The sequence below is a fragment of the Bacillus rossius genome, chromosome 1, assembly GCF_032445375.1.
Source record: "Bacillus rossius redtenbacheri isolate Brsri chromosome 1, Brsri_v3, whole genome shotgun sequence".
In the NCBI taxonomy this organism is placed as follows: domain Eukaryota; kingdom Metazoa; phylum Arthropoda; class Insecta; order Phasmatodea; family Bacillidae; genus Bacillus; species Bacillus rossius.
In genome coordinates this window covers 146955261-146980074 of record NC_086330.1, presented here as the reverse complement: position 1 = coordinate 146980074, position 24814 = coordinate 146955261, and the positions used below count along the sequence as shown (strand labels likewise).

Genomic DNA, 24814 nt, shown 5'->3' with positions numbered 1-24814 from the left:
AGACTGCTGTTTTCAAGTGGTCGGATCACCCTCCTAGTATCAAAGCAGTCTGGATTTGATTCCCACGGGGGGTTGAACCCGTTTTTTTTTTTTTTTTGCAACTGAGAAACTTGATGGATGTTGCAGTGAGCCCTTTTCACTCTCCTGAAAATACAGTTTAGAGCTAAAATCCGGTAACAGAACTACTCTTGTGCCTTCAGCATATTCTTAAATGCTTTTCATAAATACACACCAATATCTTCAGCAGTTTTTAAATGGCATAGTTTCTTCTGAAGTGTTTCACGTCACTTGTGTGCCCAGGTAGGAGGTAGAGTATTTGGAACTGTAACCGGGAATTTCAATACTTTCAGTACTAAGTTATCTTTTTTTTATTAATGGTGCAATAGTCGGTGATCAAAGTAGTAATAGTAGTTTTGAATAATTAAACGAGTTTTAGTGACCAAAAGTAAAAAGATTGTTTGTATTAAAACTTGGTATTGCAAAAAATATCTACTAACATGAACAAATCACTTTATTCTTAGCCTTATTTTCAATCTTTAACTTTGGGGGAAAAATTTGGACAAATTATTTAAACACATGCAAAATCTCAGAATTATTAACTCAAAATAACACATATACTTTCATAATAAACTTAAAAGAAAAATATTGTATTGAAAGATTATCGGCGCAACAACCACACAGAGCAGTCTGAACACCAACTGGCGACTGCGGAGTTGGGCAGAGCAAGGTGCGCCCACCTGGCGTGGCAGACTCACTCCCCTCACCCCACCCGTAGAGATTGCCTCGCCAGAGGAGAGTAGCAAATGAAAGAAACCTTAGCACAAAATAAAAACAAAATAATAACAAAATAATATACTGTCAATGTCGAGTTCGAAAGTACCAAAAGAACCTGGAATCTTACTTAATGCTCCATTGTCATCTCATCGCCCCTCGTCTTGAATGATCTTGCTATCGACGATCTAGCAAACTCTAATATTGTCATAATTTTTTTCCTTGCAGGCTTGGGCGATGACCCGCAGGATCTGAACCTCAGGAGGGAGACGTTCGGGTCGAACACGATACCGGCGAAGAAGCCGAGGACCTTCCTTCAGCTCGTGTGGGAGGCCTTGCAGGACGTGACGCTGATCATCTTGCAGGTGGCGGCCGTGATCTCCATCGCCCTGTCGTTCATATCCTTCGACGCTGAAAGTAAGGCTCGATGTGTGGACTCTTAATTTGTACTGTAACTTCGGGGAGTGTCAGTTGTGTATGATTTTATTTTTTAGTGAGAAGTATTGAGTTTCACATTTGCTGACACTAAGGATGAAATCTGTAGTTATTATTTAACATTGCGTGGCATAAGAGTGACCACAGTGGTAGAGTTGTCATACCTCTCGTCTAGGGCTGGGCGATTAATCGAAAATTACAATTTTGATTTGATTCCATAAATAATTGAAATCGTATCTTTAGTTTAAATTAAGATTCGAAAAATTCGAAGTTTGGCTAGGTCATTTGCATGGTGACAATTTCCCAACATTCAGTTTATTTTGCACATAAAGGTGTGGAATATAACTATGTATGTACGTAAAACCTCAACGAATATTCAATTTAGCGACGTTCTTCGTATGTACTACGAACTTTTGTACTGCCAAACAATCATGATACATAATGAAATTTTTACCTCTCATCCTGTAAATAACAACACTCATTTTGTTCAAAATAGGAAAAATTCTTTTTACTACAAACGGCCGACATACACATTAATTATGCAATTGGAAAGTCCTCGAACCAATCGTAAAATACGTTTTCATTTCTGGGATGTGATTATAACCTCGATCACCGAAAGCAGTAAATAAATAAGCTCTAAGTACATTAGCTTCATAGATACTATACTGACGTGCATGCAACACTTCCCACAAAATGGCTTCCAAATTGAGTGCCTGCAACTTAAGCGCTAATGGTGGCAGACTTTAGTACCGTGGCTTGGACATAAAAAACGTCCGACTCTTCCATCGAAGCTGTGCATACAACAGCAGTCGTTGCACTGTATCTGTGATAACCACTTTTTTTTTTTTGTTTCTGGGATCCGGTACCGTATATTTAGTTTATGTATTTTAAGGACGTAAGTTTGATAGCTACATATGTGGTAATTGTGTTCTCTGTCTTTATATTCCTCGACTGCAGTATCACGCATATCGACGGCGACATTAATGGAAAATGCAAGTGTGATAGTTCTGTAGCAATGACAATTGACCCATTGTGTTTTTTTTTTCTGTTAACACGTACAGTACCGTGTTGAGTTTCTAGCGTGAAAACAATCTTTGTTTTGATTGCAGAAATGAGTGAAAACGTGAAAGGTGTATTTAAACCTCGAAGTGCAGTTTGGAAATTATACGAAAAAGTGTCCGAAACTCATTCAAAGTGCAAAACATGCGGCAACAAACTTAAACAAGTTCACGGGAGCACAACTAGCATGGCAAAACATCTCGCAAAACACACAGACGTATATTCAGAATTTTTAAAATTGCAATCTCAAATGAAATCTGTGGTACTTCCATCTTCATCTGTACCCAAACAAAAAATTGTCCAGCAGACATTGCAAACTGCATTTTCTAGGCAAGAAAAATATGCTAATGATCATCCCAGAGCAGTTTCCATTACTAATGCAATAGGCAAAATGTTGGCAACAGATCTTCAACCTTTCAGCATGGTCCAAGATACAGGTTTTAGAGACCTCATGTCTCTGGTCGAACCAAAATATAGCATGCCTGACCATAGAACATTTGCAAGGTGTGTGATTCCAGATCTTTATGAACATCATCTATAAAGAATAAAAACAAAACTGGCAACAGATATTGACAACGGAGTAAATGCCATAGCTTTAACCACAGACATGTGGACTTCACGAAGTAATGATTCTTTCTTATCATTAACAGCTCACTACCTTGATGAAAATTTTGTACCTTCACATTTGATGCTGGGAAATTCTCCCTTCACAGGCGAACACACTGGGACTGCAATTGCACATACCTTAACTGGAATGTTTGAAAAGTATATCATTCCAAACTCGCTACCAGTATATGTTGTGTCGGACAATGCCAGAAACATCAAGTTGGCATTGTCAAAGACACCTTGGACTGCCTTCAGTTGTCTGGGTCATACATTACAACTGGCAATCAATGATGCAAAGAAAGAAACGCCTGGAACTGAGACCCTTTGCAAGAAAGCTCGTGCAATTGTAGGGCACTACAGACGCAGCACACAAGCCCGTCAACGACTCCACGATCTTCAAGTTTTAATGAAAATAACTGAACACGAGTTAATTCAAGAAGTTGAAACTCGCTGGAATAGTGAATTTGCCATGTTGCAGAGACTTGTTGAACAAAAAGAACCAATTTCAGCAGAAACTGCATCATCTGGATCCATTGACAATTTGAATTTAAATGAATGGAAACTAGCTGAAGGTGTAGTTAAGGTTCTTGAACCTCTAAATCGTGCAACTTTAGAATTCAGTAGCCAGAATTTCCAAACGATTTCTATGATTATACCCATCATAGATGGTATAAGAAATATGCTACATTGTTTTGTATCAAAAGCAGAGTCGGGAGATGGAATTTTGTTTGCCAGGTGTAATACTACGGTATTATCAGAATAACTGAAACTGTTTGTTATTGTTTTACATTCGAGGTTAATACCGCTTCCCGGACTTTCGGCAGTATTTTGTTTTGTTTCTTGCATGGCGGCGCGCGCAGCTCGTGCTGCGTCGTCATGACAACTGCTGATGTAAATAATCGTGCAGCGTTTGGAACAGCTTCAACGAGCCTATGCTTGTGTAATAATGACATTTTATTGGCTAGGTAAATAGGACGCTAACGTGTCGCGGCCGTGATTGGCCCTTTTCAAGTAACAATTTAATTTAGGCAAGAGAGAAGAAAAAGAGTGGAAAATGACACCATTTAGTGCGTGTTGAAGTTTATTCCCAAGGGGAATATTTATACGTGGCGAGGCTAATTTCGGCGGTATGATTGTGAAAAATACATCTGCATACAGGGTAATAATCAGCGACGCCCTGATATTGAATGCAGAGGGATTGCATTCAATTTACATGAGTGACTACGTATTTTCTGAACGATCTTAATCGTCCAGAGTTAAGGTATGGTCTGCATCGTCTTTATATTGGGACGCTAACGTAAATTTTACCGTCGACGTAGTTGAACAGTATTAGTATAAACTTTGAGTTATTATCAAATTACGTGACTATTGACCTTCGGCAAATATCGGCAAAAATATTTAAAAATCCACAATTTACTCACACACAAGTTCAGAGGTCCAGAAGCTAGGAATTTCATGCTCGAGCAAGCCGGAGCAAACCCCAAAATATTTTACTTTGTGAACACTTTCAGGAACTTAAATACTTTTATTTTATTTTGTTTAAGAGTCAGGTTATCTACGACATCCCATAGACTGGACTCATTTAGTTATTTAATATTTGTTGGTTTTGTTGATTCCATGACTCGAGGTTTTTCATGCTATGGTTACTGCAATAAAAATAATTATTGATAAGGTAAGTGCACCGGTACTCGTCACTGCTCCAATGGTCGTCACTAGCAACTTCAAATGTAAATAATAGAGAAGTAGCTCAATATATCGCCAACTTAAATATTGACAAAAATTTGGTCGACGTTCTAGCTGAAATTACCACAATAGTTTTCGGAACAAACACTATTTTCAATCAAAAAAAGTCCGTGCATCAAAAGTTCGTAGAGCAGTGAAGATAAATAGGGGAATTCCTATACTAAAACACTAAGGACGTACGTGCACATTTTTACTTCTAATTCTGTAATTTTTTATGTTTATTCGTGATGTTTTGTGCTGAATGTGTTAGTTAAATGTTCTTGAAGAGATGAAAGTGTTTATTTAAAAAAAATCGTTTTCTTTGTACGATTTAGTTAGGGTGACGAAAACTGGATCATTAAAAACCTTGTATTGCTAGTGTTCGTCATACCTGACGAGCACTGGTACATCTAATATTTTATTTAAAGTTGTGCTAAGTTACACCCTAGAGTTCTTAAATAATATTGGTTCTTTGTTGTTGATAGACAAAGTACATTATTATGATCAGATCCAGTAATCGTCACCTATGACGACTTCCGATGCATGTGTATGACGACTTCTGGGTCGGAAATTACTTTACTTTATTGATTGCAGAAATTGTGTAGGCATTGTTTACATTAATTTTGGGTTCATTCGATATATATTTTGACATTAATAAGTAAATTAAACATTGTAATGTGTCTCGTTCTTTAATTACAGGGCAAAATGCCAAAACGGAAAATACTGTTGTATGAAGAGTCAGCCATGGAAGCTGCTCTTAAAGATGTAGCGAATGGTATGAGTATAAAACGAGCAGAGGAAAAAAATAGTGTGCCAAGAAATTCATTGTCCGATAAACACAAAGGCAAATCGCCCTTGGGTAGGCAGATGGGCCCTGATTCATTTTTAAAGTTTACTTCTGATACCGCATAACATGCCATGTTATGTTGCAGCAACGAATCGAGTCGTATTGCGTACGCGTACAGTTTGACGTCGCGTAAATAATAATAAATAGAATATAAACAACTAACAATATTTGATAATTAAACAGTTTTTGTTAACCAAGAAACAATTAAATCTCATTAGAGCGGCTTTATTATATCTCTTTTAAGATAAGAACAAAAAAAACGTGAAAATACGCGATAGTGAAAAACAAAAACATAGGTAGGCCCTACATATTTCTAATTTGTAAAAAAATACTTTGTTACGTTGCTTCTGTTCCAATCTCAAACTTTGTCTACACACATAATACCTTTAATAAACAGTAAAAAAACTTAGACGGGGAATTTCCAAATTATACTTTACTTAATAAACAAACATCGTTCTTTGTAACGTAAATTCATCGAATATGCGCACGCATGCGTAAAATATACGAGAAATGCGAGTAACAAAATGCATTCGTGTGTAACGTTTCGTTACTCGTTACTAGACGGCACACCCGTTACTCAGTAACGAATACATACGGTTTGCTACAGCTCTATATATTTTCATGTTAGTTGTGCTGTCCCTCTTTGTTCCGTGAGTGCTGTAAGTAAATTCAAAATTTAATGAGGATTATTCATTATATTACTAAACGATCTTTATGAATTGCCATTTTGATGTTTAAAATATAGTACCAAATAAAATTTGAATCCCAAATAGTACAATACTATCATTCTGGATCCATGAATTAAAACTAATGCAGCCGAAATTGCACATGACGACTACTGGCACAAACATGTGACGAACACTGGCAAACACGAAAATTTGCATGACGACTACTGGCTCGAAATCATCATTTTTTCAAAATTATAAATCTACAAAAATAATTTGTTTTTATCGAAGAGTGTTGGATAGCATTGTAGAGTAAAGTTTGAGGTTAAAAACAAACATGTAGGGGCAGTAATACACCTACGAGGTTATGTACACAATTTTTTTTTTCTAAAACTCTTCTTAGCATGACGACTACTGGTACATTTACCTTAGTATTATTTTGTTGTTACATGTTGAATACCTCTGGTGCCCTGTTATTAAATCCTGCAATAGAGTTCATGAGTAATTTTAAAAGAAAATATTAATTTCTTCAAGTACACGTTTGTGTACAGAGGAATCTGTCGAAGGCTATGTTATCAAGGTTTACACATATTAAACTGACGGAAGAATATGTCGCAGGCATGATTCTTGACCCCAGGTTTAAAGCAGTTCTACTTGAAGCTCACGAACGAGAAAAGGCAATTGCCTTTATAAAGCGTATTATTAATTTTCATAAGAATGTTAATGTGCCTGCCGAGTGCATTCGCGTACAGACAGGACAAATTGAATGTCAGGCTGGGCCATCTGTAAATATTTCGAGCAATTTCGAGGAACAATGTGCCAAGAATGAATCTTGTTTCGTTGAAGCATTCAGTGATCCAGTAGAGCATGAGATATCAAGATACCTCAATGAACCTGTTGAGAAAAGACATATTAACACATACGACTGGTGGAGAGAAAACAAGACTGTATACAAATATTTGTCAGCTGCTGCCAGGAGATTCCTATGCATTCCTGCAACATCAGTTCCCAGTGAACGTTTGTTTTCTGCTGCTGGAAACATAACATCTCGAAGGCAATGCCTTTCCCCAGATGTTGTTGAACAGTTATTGTTTTTACATGAAAACATAAATGCTAATTAGCAATAAAACTGATAGTGTCAATAACAGTGAAATAATTGATTTCTTATTCAGTTTATTTATAGAAAATAGTATGTATGCTTTTGAGTAGTGGTGCACCGATATGACTTTACCGATTACCGATTCGATTACCGATTATGAGAGAAATAATCGGCAGATACCGATTCAGTTACCGATTATAATAAAGAAATTTTTTTAAGTGTAATAATGCACACAAAATTTTTTATTCTCATGTGAATTTAATAACAAGATTAGGTAAAATTGAGAATACAGTTATAATAACAGTATAAAAATATATAAAATACACTATTAAGTCATTGAAAGGGGAAATTAAATTAAATTCTTTTTAAAATATTTGTAATTGTAAACAACTTGAACTACAGTCTAATAATTGTAATTTACAATGGGTAAGTTTTTGTTGCGGAAAACTAGCATTATTATCGACTATCACATAAGGTTGCATCAAGAAATTACTGTTTAACAATGTAAACATGCTGCTTTATTTTGTTCACTTGAGTTTATAGAAAAATGTTTCCACAGTTCACTTTTTTTCTCCCTACTCGCCATCTCACTATAATTATATAAAAATGACTAAAAACCAATTCTAGCACATGTGATTTTATTTATGTTGACTGAATATATAAAATTATAAATACTTTTTCACTTTTCACGTCACATACAAATAACAAACGGATAATGTTACCAAAAACGCCCATAACGAGTTTGTAAAACGCAGTGATAAAAACTAGAAGGTATTGGGACCACGATTTTTAACCGCTACTACGACTCGAAAAGATCGATTGTCATAGAATCCACTGCAACTGTTTGTGGTATTTTGATTGCGTGCCATCTATTTTACTTCTCTGGCTATACGTAATGTACAAGGCCACTAAACAAAAGACGAAACGTAAATAAACGTGTAAGAAAATGCATTTTTTATTGTTTGAGGCAATGAGATTTATTAAACTTATCGAAATATCTGTAATTATGATATGACGCAGTTAGATGAATTTTGTAATATATACAAATATTACAGTATTTCGTCCTAAAATGTGTAACAAAATATTACACGGTAAAAACCTACTTAATTACGCCGGGACGTAAATAAACGGCAAAGTAATCGTTAAGATAATCGCCGATTACGATTAATCGGTAAGTACCCATAATCGCCGATTACGATTCATCGGTATCCGCATCGGTGCACCACTACTTTTGAGTAATGTACACTATTTCAAAGTACCAGTTTAAAGAGCATTTATCTTCAAATATGTAAGAAATTAGGGTAAGTAATATCATCTGTTTGCAATATTGGTTAAGAAATATATATCTAAAGATTAAAGAATGGTTGCCTACATTGTTATTAACTTTTTTTACACTTTTTTACTTTATGCATTTGCTCTAGGATTAAGGAATCAAATCAAAATTTCAATTTCAATTTTTTTACAGTAATTCGAATCGGAATCGTATCGAAATGAAATCTGTGGAATCGCCCAGCCCTACTCTCGTCCCACCAAGGCAATGTGGGTTTGTTCCCCGGTTGGATCAACCCTGGATTATTTGCTAGTGGAAAACATTGGTGGTTGGCAGTGTCATCATGAGCTGGTGGGATTTCTTAAAGAGTTTTCCAGTTTTCCCAATTCATTCATTCTATCAATGCTCGGTTCTTAACTTCACTCCTCATCGTCTATTGACCTCGATCCTGACAAGATGTTAAACTCTTAAGTGATTCAACTGTCAATTCTTTCTTAAAAAAATTACTTAACTCATTATTGCTTAAGTACTTGTTAGTATGTTTTCATATTCACAAACTAAGCAATACTTATTTCTCAAGTTTTCATGTTCAATAGGACAATGCATTATTGTTTGATTTAAGGTTTTTCCCCATTTTAGGGGCTTCTTAAGTAGTACCTAGGGAATAATTTCTTTAATAAGAGTGGAATCCGAAACCAAGATGTGTTCAATAATGTGTTGGTAGATTATTTAAAAAAATATCATTGATAATTCCAATAGATAACACTTGATTTCACTACATACAGCTGGTTTGCCTCCCCCCCCCCCCCCCCCCTCTTTTTTTTCAAGCATTAACTATGAGGAAAAAGTTTTATTGTTCATTATTGCAAGAATAATTTTTCAGTTTGGTTTGAAGTCTTATGTACCAACTCTGAACCTGTGCTCTTATTGCAAAAACATTAAGTTCACTTTGAGCACTTCTTATATTGCTATTGTGCTTAATGGTATTCAATAATGAAATTAAACATGTTACTATAGTATATAGGGAAGACACAAAATGAAATGTGCATGTAACTCTTCTGTGCGAGTGATGTCAAGGAGCATTCATTGCTGCCTTACATAAGGACGAAACTGCTTGAAAAGAAAAGTATTGGAATATGTGAAGAGAAACAACTCATATGAGTTAAAATTTATTCAATACTGTGAAAGGTCTTTCATTTGGCATGTTCGGGACTACTACCATGCAAGATTTTATATTGTCATAGTTTTAACAGGAATACTAAATGTGAAATGTAACCAGCTAGAAAACTGGAAACATTTTATTGAAATAAATATAGTAAAGATAGACTCCGAGCTAACTAAAACCAGTAATGTGCAGTAATACGACCTGGCAGCCTAAATTCAACATCCGGAGTTAGTCTTAAAAACAAAACTCTAAATGTGAAGCGGCTCAATTGTTAACGGATTAAAAAATGTGCAGAACTACCAAATGCTGGATTAAAACCATTTACATTATGTATATACCACAACCCACAAATATGGAGCTGGCTCATGAACAAGAACTTAAAATCTATTATTTTATGTGTATTTAAAATATTACTGAATGATCATACATCTAGCTGCATGAAAATATGAGGCGTGGGTTAGAGGTGAGATTGTAGATGCCTGCGCACGTAGCTTGGTGGTGTTTAAAAAAAGAACTGTGTACATGCATGTGGTTTCTGATTAACTGCCCCAACAATGCAGTAAAGAAAGGTTCATAAAACAGAGTGAATTTTGTACGGAAAAAATAAGTTTAGGAACTTCGTACTACATACTTTTTCTGTCAAACAAAAGTTTTTCTGTGCCAACAGAAGCAAGAAATTAATTTGTAGAAGTTGAGTTGTTATTAGTTTCTTTTAAAATTAAGACCTTTGCATACAAGCTTATAGGCTATTTTGAGTTATCATTTCCAAATTCGTACAGGTATTTATGTAGTAATATTTTGTTCTTTTTTACTTTTCCATTTTTTTGTGACTGAAAATAATAATACACCTTTTTATGTGAACATCAAAATGTTTCATTGAAATATTTGTGGTAATTTTATGTTGTTTGTCGTGAAATTAAGTCAACAGCTCCTAAAATAGATAATTTTAGTGTGTGTGCTGCATATGAATTTGTGTGTAACATTGCTGCAGTGGATATTTGTTCTGTGGTAGTAAATAAATTTGGTGTCTGAACAAGTTCTTATATGTGTTCACAGCACTAGGGTTCTGTGAATATTCGAAATTTCCGAATTTGAGTTCGAATTTTTTGATATTTGATTCGTCAATACGAATCAAATTCATTTTACAATAATTCGACTTGCAAAATCTGGCCCGGATACACTAATATAAGACATCCCCCCCCCCCCCTCCCACCCATGTTTAAAAGAAATGTAAATGGACGATTACTTCTTCCACTTACAAAACTTATACAGTGAAACCCCTTATTTACGTTACCGTTATTTACGTTTTCCCGTTATTTGAACCATTTTATTTCTGTCCTGTTTTAACCTAATTTGATGTAATGCAATAATTTCCTGTTTACAACACGCCTATTGCTTTACGTAGTTTACGACGTTCATTCTGATAAAACTGCTTAATAACTTAATTAATTCTATTACAAAGTAATCTGATGTGTAAATCGTGTTTTAAAGACTTTTTAAAAGTTATAAACTTCATCTTTAACGTCTCGGGAGTCGCTTTACACTGCTTATAAAATCGTAAGCAGCGTCAGTTTAGTTGTGTTGATTCCTGTATTCATGTATACAGCGCGCGCACATCGTCGATGATTTATATCGATAGCTCGCAGACTGCATGCACGCGCACGCTCTGTCACGAACCGAGTTAACCTGCATGATCGTTATGCGTATAGTTACAAATCATGTTCTCGTTACGGGTTTCTATTTTTTTTTTTTCGTTGAATAAAATGGTTTTATTGCATCACTCATTAATTTAAATTATTTGGCGTGCTTTTGCAAAGTATACCTTTTAAATAAACGTACTTTCCATGAATAGGTTTTGTTTTTATTTTACTTTTTTTTGCATAATAGTAGCACCCATGGTCTCACTCCTAATTTTCAAACTTGATTTAAGAATAATATGTGCGATGCTTAAGCAATAAAAACTGTAAATTTGTTATTTTTCTTTTGTATAACTTCCTTATGCTGTGATATTTTTATTAATACTTTTATCCTTGAAAGTCAAACATGCTAAATAAGGTAAGCTGTGATACTTTTATGGTCTTCCCTTTATTTACACTTTCCCACTTTTTAAACTTTTTTACTTTGACCCCATGAAAAGTGTAAATAAGTTTTACTGTAAATAATGTGCGTAGCCATGTTCCACTTTATAAAATAATCAACTAAAACTGTCAAACTTTTAAACACACTAATGATTGCCAGTCTGTAAATTTACAAAATACAGTAATTAGTATGATTTTATGTTAGTGCTACAGACTTTTTTTTTTTAAATTTTTGAGAATCTGGTTGTGCTTCAATATAGTCTCACTTTAATTTTAGTTACTGGATTTAAACTGTGAATTATGTGACAAGTTTTTCAAAGGTGGTATGTTAAAAAAATTTTAATGGTCTATGTTATTTTAATAAATATTCTCAAATTCGATTCAAACTGAAAAATCACAATTCGCAGATGTCTACACAGCATGCAGGATAAGATGGAGTTTGTTAATTTTATGAGGTTATTCCTCTTGAGAAATGAAGTTGAAAATGCAGGTCTTCTTAAGTGAATGTCAGGGGACTTATAATTTATAATCATATATTAAAAATACTTTGAATTACTTGGGGCTGAGCAAAAGAAAATATTGACTAATGTGTGATAAAAAAAATCAAAATTTATGGATCTGTTAGTCATATGATGAAATTGATTTTTTGACACCCTCTTTCGACCTGTGATCTAGAAAATCGGTGCTAAATTCAATATTTCTGTTCAAAGTAGTTATGTAACACCGAAGTTTCGTGTGGGTATTCACCTAAGAACAATGTTCAGTAAGAAAATCGCTTGTTTGTTTTAAAATCAAAACTTGCTTAAATTTGTAGCTTTTTTATGCTTACAGACACATTTGAAGTGCAATTATAAATTTTATTTTCAGTTATCTCTATTCGCTTTATAAAAAAATAATGAGTGTATTATCCACGTTATTGTTTATGAGTCAGGATGTACCATCTCACAAAATTAATGTATTCCATTTTGAGTCGACTTGTATTCTTGCTAAAATCAGCACACAATCAGAAACACCAAAAACCAAACTGTTGAACTACTGGCTAGCTAAAGTTTAAGCTGTTTCTCATTTAGTATTTATTTGTAAGTTTTATATTTGTAAACTGTAGTATAATATTTTGTTGTTGACTGTATATCTGTTGTAAAACTGCTTTTTTCTTTCTCTTCTGTGTAGGAACCCACAGTTGAAGGTAAACTATTAATGAGACAATCCTCCGCAGCATGTTGGATCGTAAGGCTGTTTACAGTTCTACTGCATGGTTAGCCAGTAGAGGTTACTTTGCAATTCATCTGCTTTTACTATTCCTACTATAGTTTTTTTTGTCCATTTACATATGAATTTTGCTGCCTTGTTTAGTAAAGTTTGGTTTAAAATTGTTGCAGCAGGCTGACAGATCAGTCGTTAGTTGTTTTCAGTTGTAACTTATTGGCTGAAATTGTGCTAATGCATGATCCTTCATTGCATCACTGTTCATGTAACCAGGGGCGGCTCCAGAGCCAGGCAACCGCCCGGAGCCCTGTGACGGCCCTTTTATTACTGATGCACCTGTCATGTAAAATGTTTGTCATTAAAATGTACATGTTGTCTACAGGTCACAAAGGTCACAAAAAAAGTCCCAAAATAATCTTTAACGATGCTGGAAATAACTTACGTTTTTATTTCCAGCAACCTTTCGCTAACTTGCATTTTGTTGTTTTGATGCCTCATTTCAATTTATAGTCGTATATTGAATATAAATAGTGGGAGACTGATGTTCACTTATATATTGTTGAAATTTTCTCTCTAAAGGTGAAAAGATTTTAGATTTATAACATAAAAATCAGCACGCTCCAAGGAAAAAAGTTCCATTTCATAATATGTTTGATATTTTTATTAAAGAAGTAAATATATATATATATATATATAATATCCTGAAAAGGTACTGAAATGGGTTCACAAGGTGTTCGTAGACACTATCGTAAAATCCTATTTATTATATAATGTAAACTTAAATTATTATTTAAAAATTTAACTTTTAAATCAGCTGTTAGTAAAAGATTGCTCGCTTTCGCTGCCATTGTCTGGAGTTGTGTGGCTTTGATGTGGCTAAAACCCAGAAGCCAAGCAAGTCCATGTTTATTATTCTTATTTATTTGCTATACTGTTTGGATATAAATAAATTTACATCATGGAAATTGAGTTCCTGGTTAGCTTAAAAATGTTGTTTTACAGAGAGTTTTTTTTCTTGGGGGGGGGGGGGATTAGGGCTTGGCAAGTTATTCACTAAACATCAGGGCCCCACAGAGTCTAGGGCCGCCACTGCATGGAACATGTTTTTTGTCAAGATAAATGTAAAGCATCTCTGTTTTGCACATTTGATGTATACAGTCATCAGATGTTTGGCATGCAGTTGCATCACTCTTCAGTGATACAGGTTTCCATGTCAGGCACAGTGACTGTGCTGTAGTACTCATCAGTAGCATTTGAATTGCTGTGTGCTCTCTCTCCTGCCTGAACTTTGTTTTCTCTTTCGTAATTAGTGCATCTAAATATTTGGTTGTATATATCATCACGTAAGCTGTTTGCTGAAAGGTCTGCCTGTGCAATTTATATGTGGCATAATTTTTTTTATTATAATTTTTTTTCTAGGCTCTGATGAACAGAAGCATGGCTGGATAGAAGGTGTGGCAATCCTTCTCTCAGTGATTGTGGTGGTTTTGGTCACAGCCATCAATGACTACACAAAAGAAAAGCAGTTTCGTGGATTGAGGAACAGGATAGAACAAGAACACAAATTCTCAGTCATACGAAATGGAATAGTTCAGCAAGTATTTGTGGGCGACATCGTTGTGGGCGATATATTGCAGGTATTTCGGCACAAAATCAGTATTTATTAGTAGTTATTGGCTTGTTTAATAGGGTTGTGCAAAGCTTAAATATTTTAGATGTTTGAGAAAATATTTTGATGACTTGTATTCGATTCAGGTGGAAATTGGGTATTCGTAAATTTTCAAAGTTACAGTTTATGCTTTTTATTTACGTTCACTTTTTGTAATTAATGCCTTTTTTTTTTTTTTAATTCAAATAAAGTTAAATATGTTTGGCATTTCAAAGTACAGTTTTTATTTTTCATATAAAAGATGCTATGTAGTTTACCCCAACTAGGTTACACAAGCTATTTATTTTTACAGTGTGCAAAAAAATTCTAAAAAGCAAAAATATTTTCTTTGTTCGAAAATAACATGGTAATGTTAAAAATAATACTAACCCAACTCACTTTCCTTTTGTTTACATGTCATGTGAAAATAATTATTGTAATATTAAAAAATGATAATATTTTATTCAATGTTTTTCATAGGTTTTGTATCAATAAAGATTCCAATGATAACAATTTATCAAAGTATGAGGAAAAAATTGTGTCTGCCTAAAATTGTATTGAAATTAGGTACCTTACTGATAACACTATAAAAACAGAAGAAAAATAGAGCTTTGTAGTTACATGGTTTTGTGCCATCTACTAATATTACTTTTTGTCAATAGGCTGATTTTTTGATAATCCAGAATAAATGTACTCTTTGATAAAATTATGTAGTTACAAAAGTAATCGAAATGCTTTATTGCCGAGAAAAATCTATTGGTAGAAGTATGCGTGTATTACATTGTGTGGAAGCCATTTGGTTGATCTACGAATATGAACATGCACAATTCAATGCTGTGGAAAATTATTCAAATTTTGATTTAAAAATATTTCTGATATTTAGGTCTTTATGAATATTCAAAAATTTTAAATCTTAAAATCATTATTTACTTATCATTATTTACTTTTCATTATTACTTCAATTTCAAATACACTTCAAAATAACAAATATTTGACAGTGTTCGAAGTGTAGCGATACGTGCATGCGTACGTGTGGGTGTGTGTGTGTGTGGTGTTCTTTCTTCCTTTCTTACATCCGAAATTAGGGTCAGTTTAGTACAGTTTTAATGTTGTGAACATAACTAGTTTAAATAATACTAAAAGGTTAAATATATCTATACTTCTATACTAATATTATAAAGCTGAAGAGTTTGTTTGTTTGTTTGTTTGAACGCGCTAATCTCAGGAAACACTGGTCCGATTTGAAAAATTCTTTCAGTGTTGGATAGTACATTTATCGAGGAAGGCTATATGCTATATTATATTATCAATAACATTAGGGATCCTTACTAAAAGTCCAATTCAGAATCAAATGTGTTGAAGGGGGTTAGATACAACATGCAGTACACGTACGAAGTGTGTGTTGACAATGCCGCAGGCGCTAGAAGTTTATTTCCTATTGCCTATTAACATTGTTGCCATGCACTAGATGCCTTATCATTCTTAATTTTCCCATACAAGTAAAAAACACCCGTGTGATATTAACAACGAAGCAATCAGTACCCTCATAAGAGTTCAATTAGTATTTAAATACTTTTTTTATCACTTTAAATCGCAAACCTAAACTATTGTTTTTTTTTTCCTCTCTGTGTTTAATTTTTTTTTTCTTTTACTAGAATTATTTTTAATTAATTTTAATTTTTCGGACCATCAATAATTTTCCTCTCCCGTTACAATTCTGACAAGGACGTGTGTGTGTGTGTGTGTATATAGGCGAAATACCACTCACTGACTCACTCATCGCGAGATCTCTAAAACTATACACCCGATTGACTTGAAATTTAGCATAGTTACTCATTTTGTGATGTACACGCTCACTAAGAACGGATTCTGCAGAAATCCGATCGCAAGGGGAGTTTCGAGGGCGTAATATATCAAAATTTCCAGTTTTTGGTAGGAAATCACCATGGCAACTGCTGTTGCTTTGTTGATGCTTCATTCGTCTCTATGGCAACGACTATTTCATGGTTAGTGCAGTCCTCATCACCGTTTAAATTTTGCGAGTACTTTAAATATCAAAAATTGCCCCTTTTTTCAAGTATATATATTTTACAGACTTGAAACTTCACAGTAATGTTCCTTATGTTACGCAGGATGACATTTTCCGAAAATTAGATCCCATGGTTGGTTTAAACCAGGCAACAGTGGGTACTTTGTCTGCATGAGAACAGGATTTTGCATTGTTCATGCCTTCTGCGTCTCCATGGCAACGGGCATCGCGCGGCAGTGGCGTACCCACAAGGAGGGGCATGCATAATGAGCGGCACAAGAGTGATCTGCCTGTAGACTGCCGTAGCGAAGTACGGGTACATCAGTTGTACGTTGCGTGCACGAGTCGGGAAACCATCGGTGCTATTCATTTTCTCTCCGGTACATTATACAGCATTGTAATAAATTTTCACTGAATTTTTTTTTATATACCATTACTGTAAATGGGAGATGTGGCTTAATTTTTTTCCATTGGTATAGCCGTGTGAAGCCGGGTCGGGCAGCTAGTAATATATAAGTACGTAGCTGTAATGAAGTTAACATGTGCACAGTGAACAGTAGAAATGTTTGAATCTCAGATGGCCGGCGAATCTGCAGTAAGGAATGTTTTGATGACTTGAAAACGAGGCAACAATAAGTAGTTTGTAACCACTGCAAAATAATATTAAAATTGGTACTTCTTTTAATAGTTGTAATTTTTGTATTTAGGTATAACCATTCAATGAAATATCTATTGCATATGCACAAAGAGTACAAGTATTCATTGGAATACATATGACTTTTGAACCATCATAAAGATGTTAGAAAAGAAATTCTTGCACTTGCTGTTTTAATTAAAAATTAATGTCAAGAATATTTTGATATTTGTATTTAAATTAGTTTTGAACTTTAAAAAATATTATATTTGCACAAATATATGTAAGTTCGTAATGAATTATTGTCCCATCAGTAATTTAATAATTTTCAATTAATTAGTTTCTGTTCATTTTTCGACTTTTCAGATGCCCGTTCTATCTACTATTGTGTTTCTAATTAACTTTTCAGGTGAAATATGGAGACTTGCTGCCGGCTGATGGAATAATTATTCAGAGCAATGACTTGAAAATTGATGAGTCATCGCTTACTGGAGAATCTGACCATGTGAAAAAAAGTGTTAACATAGATCCAGTGCTTCTGTCTGGTAAGTGCATACCAGAGCTTATGCTCAAATTACAGAACTTCCCATTATCATTGATTACCACATCTAATGGGTCTAATACATGTGGGGTGGTGGGTTTTGCTTATGGCCAACCTTACCCATTAATTAATTTGACATGAAGTTAATTACAATTTTAGTTTTAAGTTCAAATAATGCCTTCTCCAGATTAATTTTATTTGTGTTTGATTTGTTTGTGAGAAAATTAAAGTGTTTTGTACACCTATTTATTTTACTTGCCTTTTTAGTTTTTATTTCTCCCCATATGCTTTCTCTTGTCTTTTATGTTAGTCTGAGAATATTTTGTTTTTCATTATTCTTTCTTGCTGAAAGACGATCATTATTCCTAAAATGTTGGAAGGTAAAGTTTTATATGTAAGGGAGTCTTTGCACCAATATTCTTTTTGCATCCAAAGTCATTTAAAATAGTTTTCTTTAAAGCTAGTTTTTTTTTATCTACACAAAAATATTTTAGAATCTAAGTCTATTTTTTGTTAACAATTATTAAATTATAATTAATGCTGAGAGAATTTACATTACTAAGAATTGACATGATTCATCACTAAATCAAAATTTCAATTTCAGTCGTTGGATGTTTACCTTCAGTAATTGAGGGTATGTGGTTATTAGGAGGGGTTGGTTGTAATATATTTATATAAATATATAAAGCTAACCTGGTGAGTAATGAAACTTTAAGTATGTTAGAGTGTTTTATAACTAATTTTTTTTTACAGGCACACATGTTATTGAGGGCAGCGGACGGATGGTGGTCCTTGCCGTTGGCATCAACTCGCAAGCGGGCATGATCTTCATGTTGCTGGGTGGTGCAGAGGAGAAGCCTGCAGGTGTGTAAGAGACGCCCACAAAACTGACTGAAAGAAGTAGCTTGAGAAAGAGATGTGAGTGAATTTGAGTACAGTTTTCTGTTAAATATTCTGCTCCGAAGCACAAGGTTTTTTGAGGTTCTGGTTTAACCTCGGTTAATTATTAGATGATTTTTGATAGTTAAAGTTATCAACTTTCATTCTGACAACGTGCTTAGGAATAACATACTGCCTTATAAACCATAGTGTCTTTCTTATACATACAAGAACAACATTTGCAACCACGCTAAGCCACGTGGTGTTCGCTTAGCACCACCATCGTGCCTACAAAGTTAACCAGCTAGTAACTGGTTGTGACAATTTACCGAGAAGACAGTTGCCTGTGCACCAAGGTTGGGCAGACTAGCAAACTCGACTATGCCAAACGGAGTCCAGGCTGTGCGCTGTGAGATCGGGAACTCGTGATGCAAAAGAACAGTCAGCTGGCCACACCACAGGCCAAACACGCCGAGCCTGCAAATTCAGCGCTATGCCTCTTTATTTCAAGTGCATCAGAGACCCACATTCTAGCACTAGAATGACCCAACCTGTGCCTGAAGAAAAACTATGTACAAGAGCAAAAAATGAAGAAAGAAAAAATTTATTAAATAACCATCAATAAAATATACTGCATCTATTTTAAAAGTGTATTACTTTTTTTTTGTGCTGCATATTTCTCTTCCTCTCTTAGTGCTGCATTGATGAATGACTTCTGGTTCTAGGTGGTGGCGGTGGCAGTGGTGAAGAAACTGGTGAAGCAGAACAACAGACAGTCCATAAAGACAAGTCTGTGCTGCAAGCTAAGTTGACCAAGTTAGCCATCCAAATAGGCTATGCAGGTACCGTATCATACCTCTAAGAGTGGTGAAGCAGCATGAATTTACAGTTTTATATGCTTAATAAACAGTGGTGCCTGCTTTTACTGATAGATACTGTAATTTCCTAAGGAAGTTTAGATTTATCATCTGCCCCCAGCTCTCCGTAAAATTGCACCATAATTCCTAACTCAGGGTTCGTACGGTCCTTAGAAGTCCTTAAAAAGTCCTTATTTATGAATACTGTTTTTAAGGGCCCTTAAAAGTGCTTACTTTTTTACGTTTGTCGTGTTGACTTTAGAAGTTACTTTTTCCTTTGTTACGCATTGGATGTTACGTAACGGTAGTACGACTATGTTTTTATGGTACAAATATTGGGCCGAATAGCTTAGTAAATGTCGTACGATGTACCAGAATACTTTTGTTAGTGCACAAAATATACCGGAATTATCGGTTTACCGGCTTATAGTGCTCATAACTACTGAACAGAGCGCGCTGTAGTAGCTGTGTTAGTGTTTTGGTGCGTAAATGCAGAAGTTTCGTTGTTTTGACTTGGTGTGATTGTTTTTTCTTGTGAGAAAGGTTATCTGCTAGTGAATTTATCTTGACCGTGATGCCGGGGAAGTGTGTCTTTAACATACTTTGGCTCGAAAAAGAGCAGTACAAAAAGTGGCTTTCCCGTGACCCAGACAAGCACAAGGCAAGATGCCGATTGTGCTGTAAAGTTTTCGATATAGGGAATATGAGTGAATCGGCTTTGAAAGCACACATGGCAGGTGAGACGCGTGTATTTTTATAGGTTTTTCATGAAAATTTTTTGGTTGTCTTACATTTTTGTATGTCTACATAAGTTAAATTGTTTCATGTATAAATAATTAAAAACGAAAATATGAATTTGTGAATGGTATTGGAAGTTGTTGGATTTGTGTGCGGTGGGATTATTTTCACCCAATGCATAACGAAGTACATTAATAAGGTTAACATTTTATTTGAAAACAATGTAGTTGGTATTGAATGTTTTTTGTTGTATAATATGTCTGTTATAAATGTAAAATAACTTATGTATTTTCGAAAAAAAATTTTATTAGGGTCGAAGCACTCTTCATTAGTTGAAGAGAAAACCAAGACCGTTGCGATAAAAGAGTTTTCAGTCCCATGAACTTACCTAATCAAACTTCTTCAACCTCAAATGCTGCAGGTGTATACAAGCCAGCTACAGAAGCAAGTGGTAGTTTGAATTTGTTTACCACTGGGAAAGACGTTCTGGATGCAGAAATTTTGTGGACTTTAAAGTGTATTTGTAATAACTATTCGTACAAGTCTTGTGAGGATTCATCTCAACTTTTTGCTAGAATGTTTCCAGACAGTTTAGTCGCACGACAGTTCTCTTGCGGTGAAAAGAAAGTGGCATATTTGTGTCATTTTGGTTTGGCTCCCCATTTCCAGACATTCAAATCTTTTCAGGACACTAGTCACTATGTCTTGCTGTTTGACAAAACACTGAATAAAAGCACCCAGCAAAAACAAATGGACATCCATATTAGATTCTGGCATACTGACAATTCAGTGAGAACACGTTATGTTACTTCAGCTTTCATTGGTCATGCCACAGCTGATGATTTACTGAAGGCGTTTTACAAATGTACAGAGAAGCTTGATTTATCAAAATTGATTCAGGTATCAATGGATGGACCATCAGTTAATTGGAAGTTTTTCAAACTGTTGCAGGAAAACATGAGAAAAGAGTTTAATTTTGAGTGCATTGATGTTGGTTCTTGTGGGCTTCACACTTTGAATAATTCATTCAAAAAGGGCGAATCTGCAACAGAGTGGGGTATTTCATCTGTTCTGACATCTCTTTACTCTTTATTCAAATATGCCCCAGCACGAAGGGATGACTTTGAAAAATTATCCACAACACATAAAATGCCAGTCAAATTTTGCAGCTGCCGCTGGTTGGAAAATGTTCCATCAGCTGAACGGGCATTAGAAGTTTGGAATGATGTAACAGAGTATGTGGGAAAAGTTTGAAAAGGTGTACTTTCAAAAGTGACATGCAAGTCCTTTGGTGTTGTCGCTGGAGCAACACAAGATAACCTGATGACTGTGAAGCTCAATTTTTTTCTCTCCGTGGCAAAAGTTCTAAAGCCATTTTTGGAAAAATACCAGAGTGACAAACCATTGTTACCCTTCTTCGCACAGGATGTTCTTCAACTTGTAAAAAAGTGTGTTCAACTGTACAAAGTCTTGAAACCTGCTCATTTTGATCGTATTTCTAGTGTTGAAAAATTGAGCAAGTTTGATTTTTCAAGCAAAAGTTTCCATGCTTCAGCAAGTGATGTTAGTATAGGGTTTGTTGGAGATAAACTTCTGAAAGAGAAACTCTTTAAACAACAGGTAACTGAAAAGCAAGTAGTGGTTCTAAAGTATGAGTGCCAAAAGTTTGTTTTGACTATGTTGGAGAGTTTGATGATGGCTAAGTGTCCTGTAAATTATTCACTTGTGAGGAATGCAGCCTGTATTGATCCATCGCAAATGGCAAGAGATTCTGCTAGCTGTAGTCGTAAAATGAAGTGTGTTCTTACATATCTTGTACAAAAGAAAGCGATTGCAGCAGAGGATTGTGATGATATTTTAATACAGTTCAATGACTTCCTAGAGAATGTTGTTGGACCATCATCATCAGAGTTCCTGAACTATGATAGGAATGAAGGTCTTGACAGCTTCCTTAGTGGCTATTTTTTAAGAACAGCATATGGAAAGGTATGGAATGTCATTAAAATGTTGCTAATTCTCTCACATGGACAAGCATCAGTGGAAAGAGGTTTTTCCATCAACAAAGCCTTAGAAGTTGAAAATCTGAAGGAATCGTCTTATGTAGCCCGCCGCACTGTACATGACTACATCACTTACTGTGGTACCATACATGACATACCTATTACCAAAGAATTGAGGGCGTCTGCATCATCTGCCCGAATGAAATATATGCAGCATTTGGAGGAGGAACGTGCCAAGAAAATTGCTGCCAGTGCACAGGAGAAGAGAAAGGAAATGTTTGATGAAATTGAAGTTTTGAAAAAGAGGAGGGTTCTTTTGGAGAAGGAAATTGACACATCTGAAACATCAGTTAATAATCTTTCACAAAAAGCAGAAACTTCCAGAAATATTGAACTGTTTATCAAGTGCAATGCTGTTAGTAAAGAAATCTCTGTAAAGAAGCAGGAGCTGAGTGATCTCAAAACTAAAATTAGTGACTTGCAAAATCTGACTAAATAGACCTGGTTTCAAACTAATTTCATATAAAGTACTTGACTATTGATTCACACTAGTGCCGTCTTATCATGGAGCTACGAACACTTTGGTGAAAACTGTTAAATGTGTAAATGTTGTATTATAATTTTTTTACTATCAAGTCGATCAACATATAAGAAAGTTTGTGTTCGCAAAGTATTTTTAAATTGGTAAGTTCAAGGCGTTTGTTTAGGCCTATTTTAAACTGCATGACTATGTATAATTAGTACTTACACCACTTGATTTCTTTGTTATATTAATACATTTTTTGCCAACGTGCAGAATATTCTTGTTTTAAACTTGTAGATCAATGCTAAAAGGTCCTTAAAAAAAACTATAATCAAGTCCTTAGAAGTCCTTAAAAGTCCTTATTTTTTAATGACCTAAGAGAGTACGAACCATGTAACTGTTAGGAATTTTTATGTTTTCTGCAACATATTATTAACATGCAAGCTATTATATGTAACATATAATCTATAAATATGGTTATAATTATAAATGATTAAAAGTAGTAATTTTTACATGGTCTTCACTTGGATGTTCAAACTTTAAACTTTACTGGTTTAAGGAAATTTATTGCTGGGTCATTCCATGTCAAATTACCCAGACCATGTCACCCACCAACACAGATTTTCACAAAATTTTGTGTACTTGTTGCCTCGATGAAGTTATGAAGCCATATGAATTTTTTCTTCATTGGTCCTTATAGTTTTTTTTTAACAGAAGGTCAAAGTTATATGCATTTGCTTGAATGTGTCACTCTTGATACTTCTTTTCAGGAGTGCAGCACATTGCTAAAAAATAATATTTCAGCATGTATACTTGTTTAATGTATGAAATTATTCGTTTAAGTGAAACAAGGTTTACAGATTCCAAGAAAAATTGCCTGAAAGCATTTTTATATTTTCTTATTGCTCAAAAAAATTATTTAAAATGAAAAGAGCATGTTTTTACAGCATAACACATGAAATTGCAGATGAGAAAATTTAGCAAGAGGCAATAAAGAAAACTCATCTGTATTGGTTTTACATTAATCCTGTAACTACATTTTATGATATAACGAAAGAAAAACAGTGGGGTTTTGAAGGCTTTGATATAAAATTTATACAGATTTATATAAGACATTAATTGGAAACCGACCACAACACTCATTACAAATATTTTCTTAATTTGTTGTAGCTGCTACTAAAGAATAACACTGCATATATTTATGAACTGGTGATATTGTCAGTGATTATTATTAATTATCAGTGTATTCATACCTTTTTAAGATATTTTAATTCAAACATATGTACTATCACAATTCATTGCAAGTTGCTATTTAATATGTTTGCAGTATTTGGGTTGATTTTCCATTTGCTACACATGTGTGTGTACCCACACACATACATAATCTGAAACCTGGTTATGCTTTAAACCAACGGCCTTATCATTCAAGTAAGTGATGGAGCATAATTACCTTGTGCAGTATTTCTGGTGGTTGATGTTCCTAATTCAGGATGCATGATGAAAACTTCTATCTCACATTAACTAATTTTCCTTTTTGCAGGTATATAAATACAAATATTTTCCCCTTCCATATCAATTCATAATAAATGAATATTAGTCCAAAACTACCAATATACTGTATACAGTTAGTGTTATGAGCCAAAATGTTTGTTGAACAGAATTTCAGCAAACTCTACCTCTTTTTCTGGGTAGAACCACATCCTACCACTTCCTTTTGTGACTGGTACACTAACAACACTTAGGATATTATACACCAATCCCTCACTTAGCACGACTAATTCGTTCCTAAAAATGTTCGTGTTAATCGAAATCGCGTATTCTGAAGCATTAGTCCCCATAAATATAAGGCTAAATTATTTAATGTGTTCCAAGATGTGTAGGGAAGTAATCTTTACATAATATAAATGCGTAGAATAATACTTGAAAATGCATATGTCATATCATTTATCTTTTTAAGCCTACCACCGAATACGTTAGATAAAGAAAACATGGCACAGTGTAACGGGAGATAAGTGGTAACATATTTACCGTCAGTCAGCAGG

At 34.5% G+C, this 24814-nt stretch overlaps 1 protein-coding gene across 1 annotated transcript in view; it reads left to right on the top strand.

Annotated features, from left to right (window-relative positions):
• LOC134546260 (plasma membrane calcium-transporting ATPase 4-like) overlaps positions 1–24814 on the top strand; it is a 155388-nt gene that overhangs the window by 13412 nt on the left and 117162 nt on the right. Inside the window, exons 3-7 of the mRNA XM_063388962.1 lie at positions 1000–1188; positions 14343–14560; positions 17644–17779; positions 18529–18639; positions 19380–19496. Of these exons, the coding sequence (XP_063245032.1) occupies positions 1000–1188; positions 14343–14560; positions 17644–17779; positions 18529–18639; positions 19380–19496 (771 nt within the window). The remainder of the gene's footprint in view (positions 1–999; positions 1189–14342; positions 14561–17643; positions 17780–18528; positions 18640–19379; positions 19497–24814) is intronic.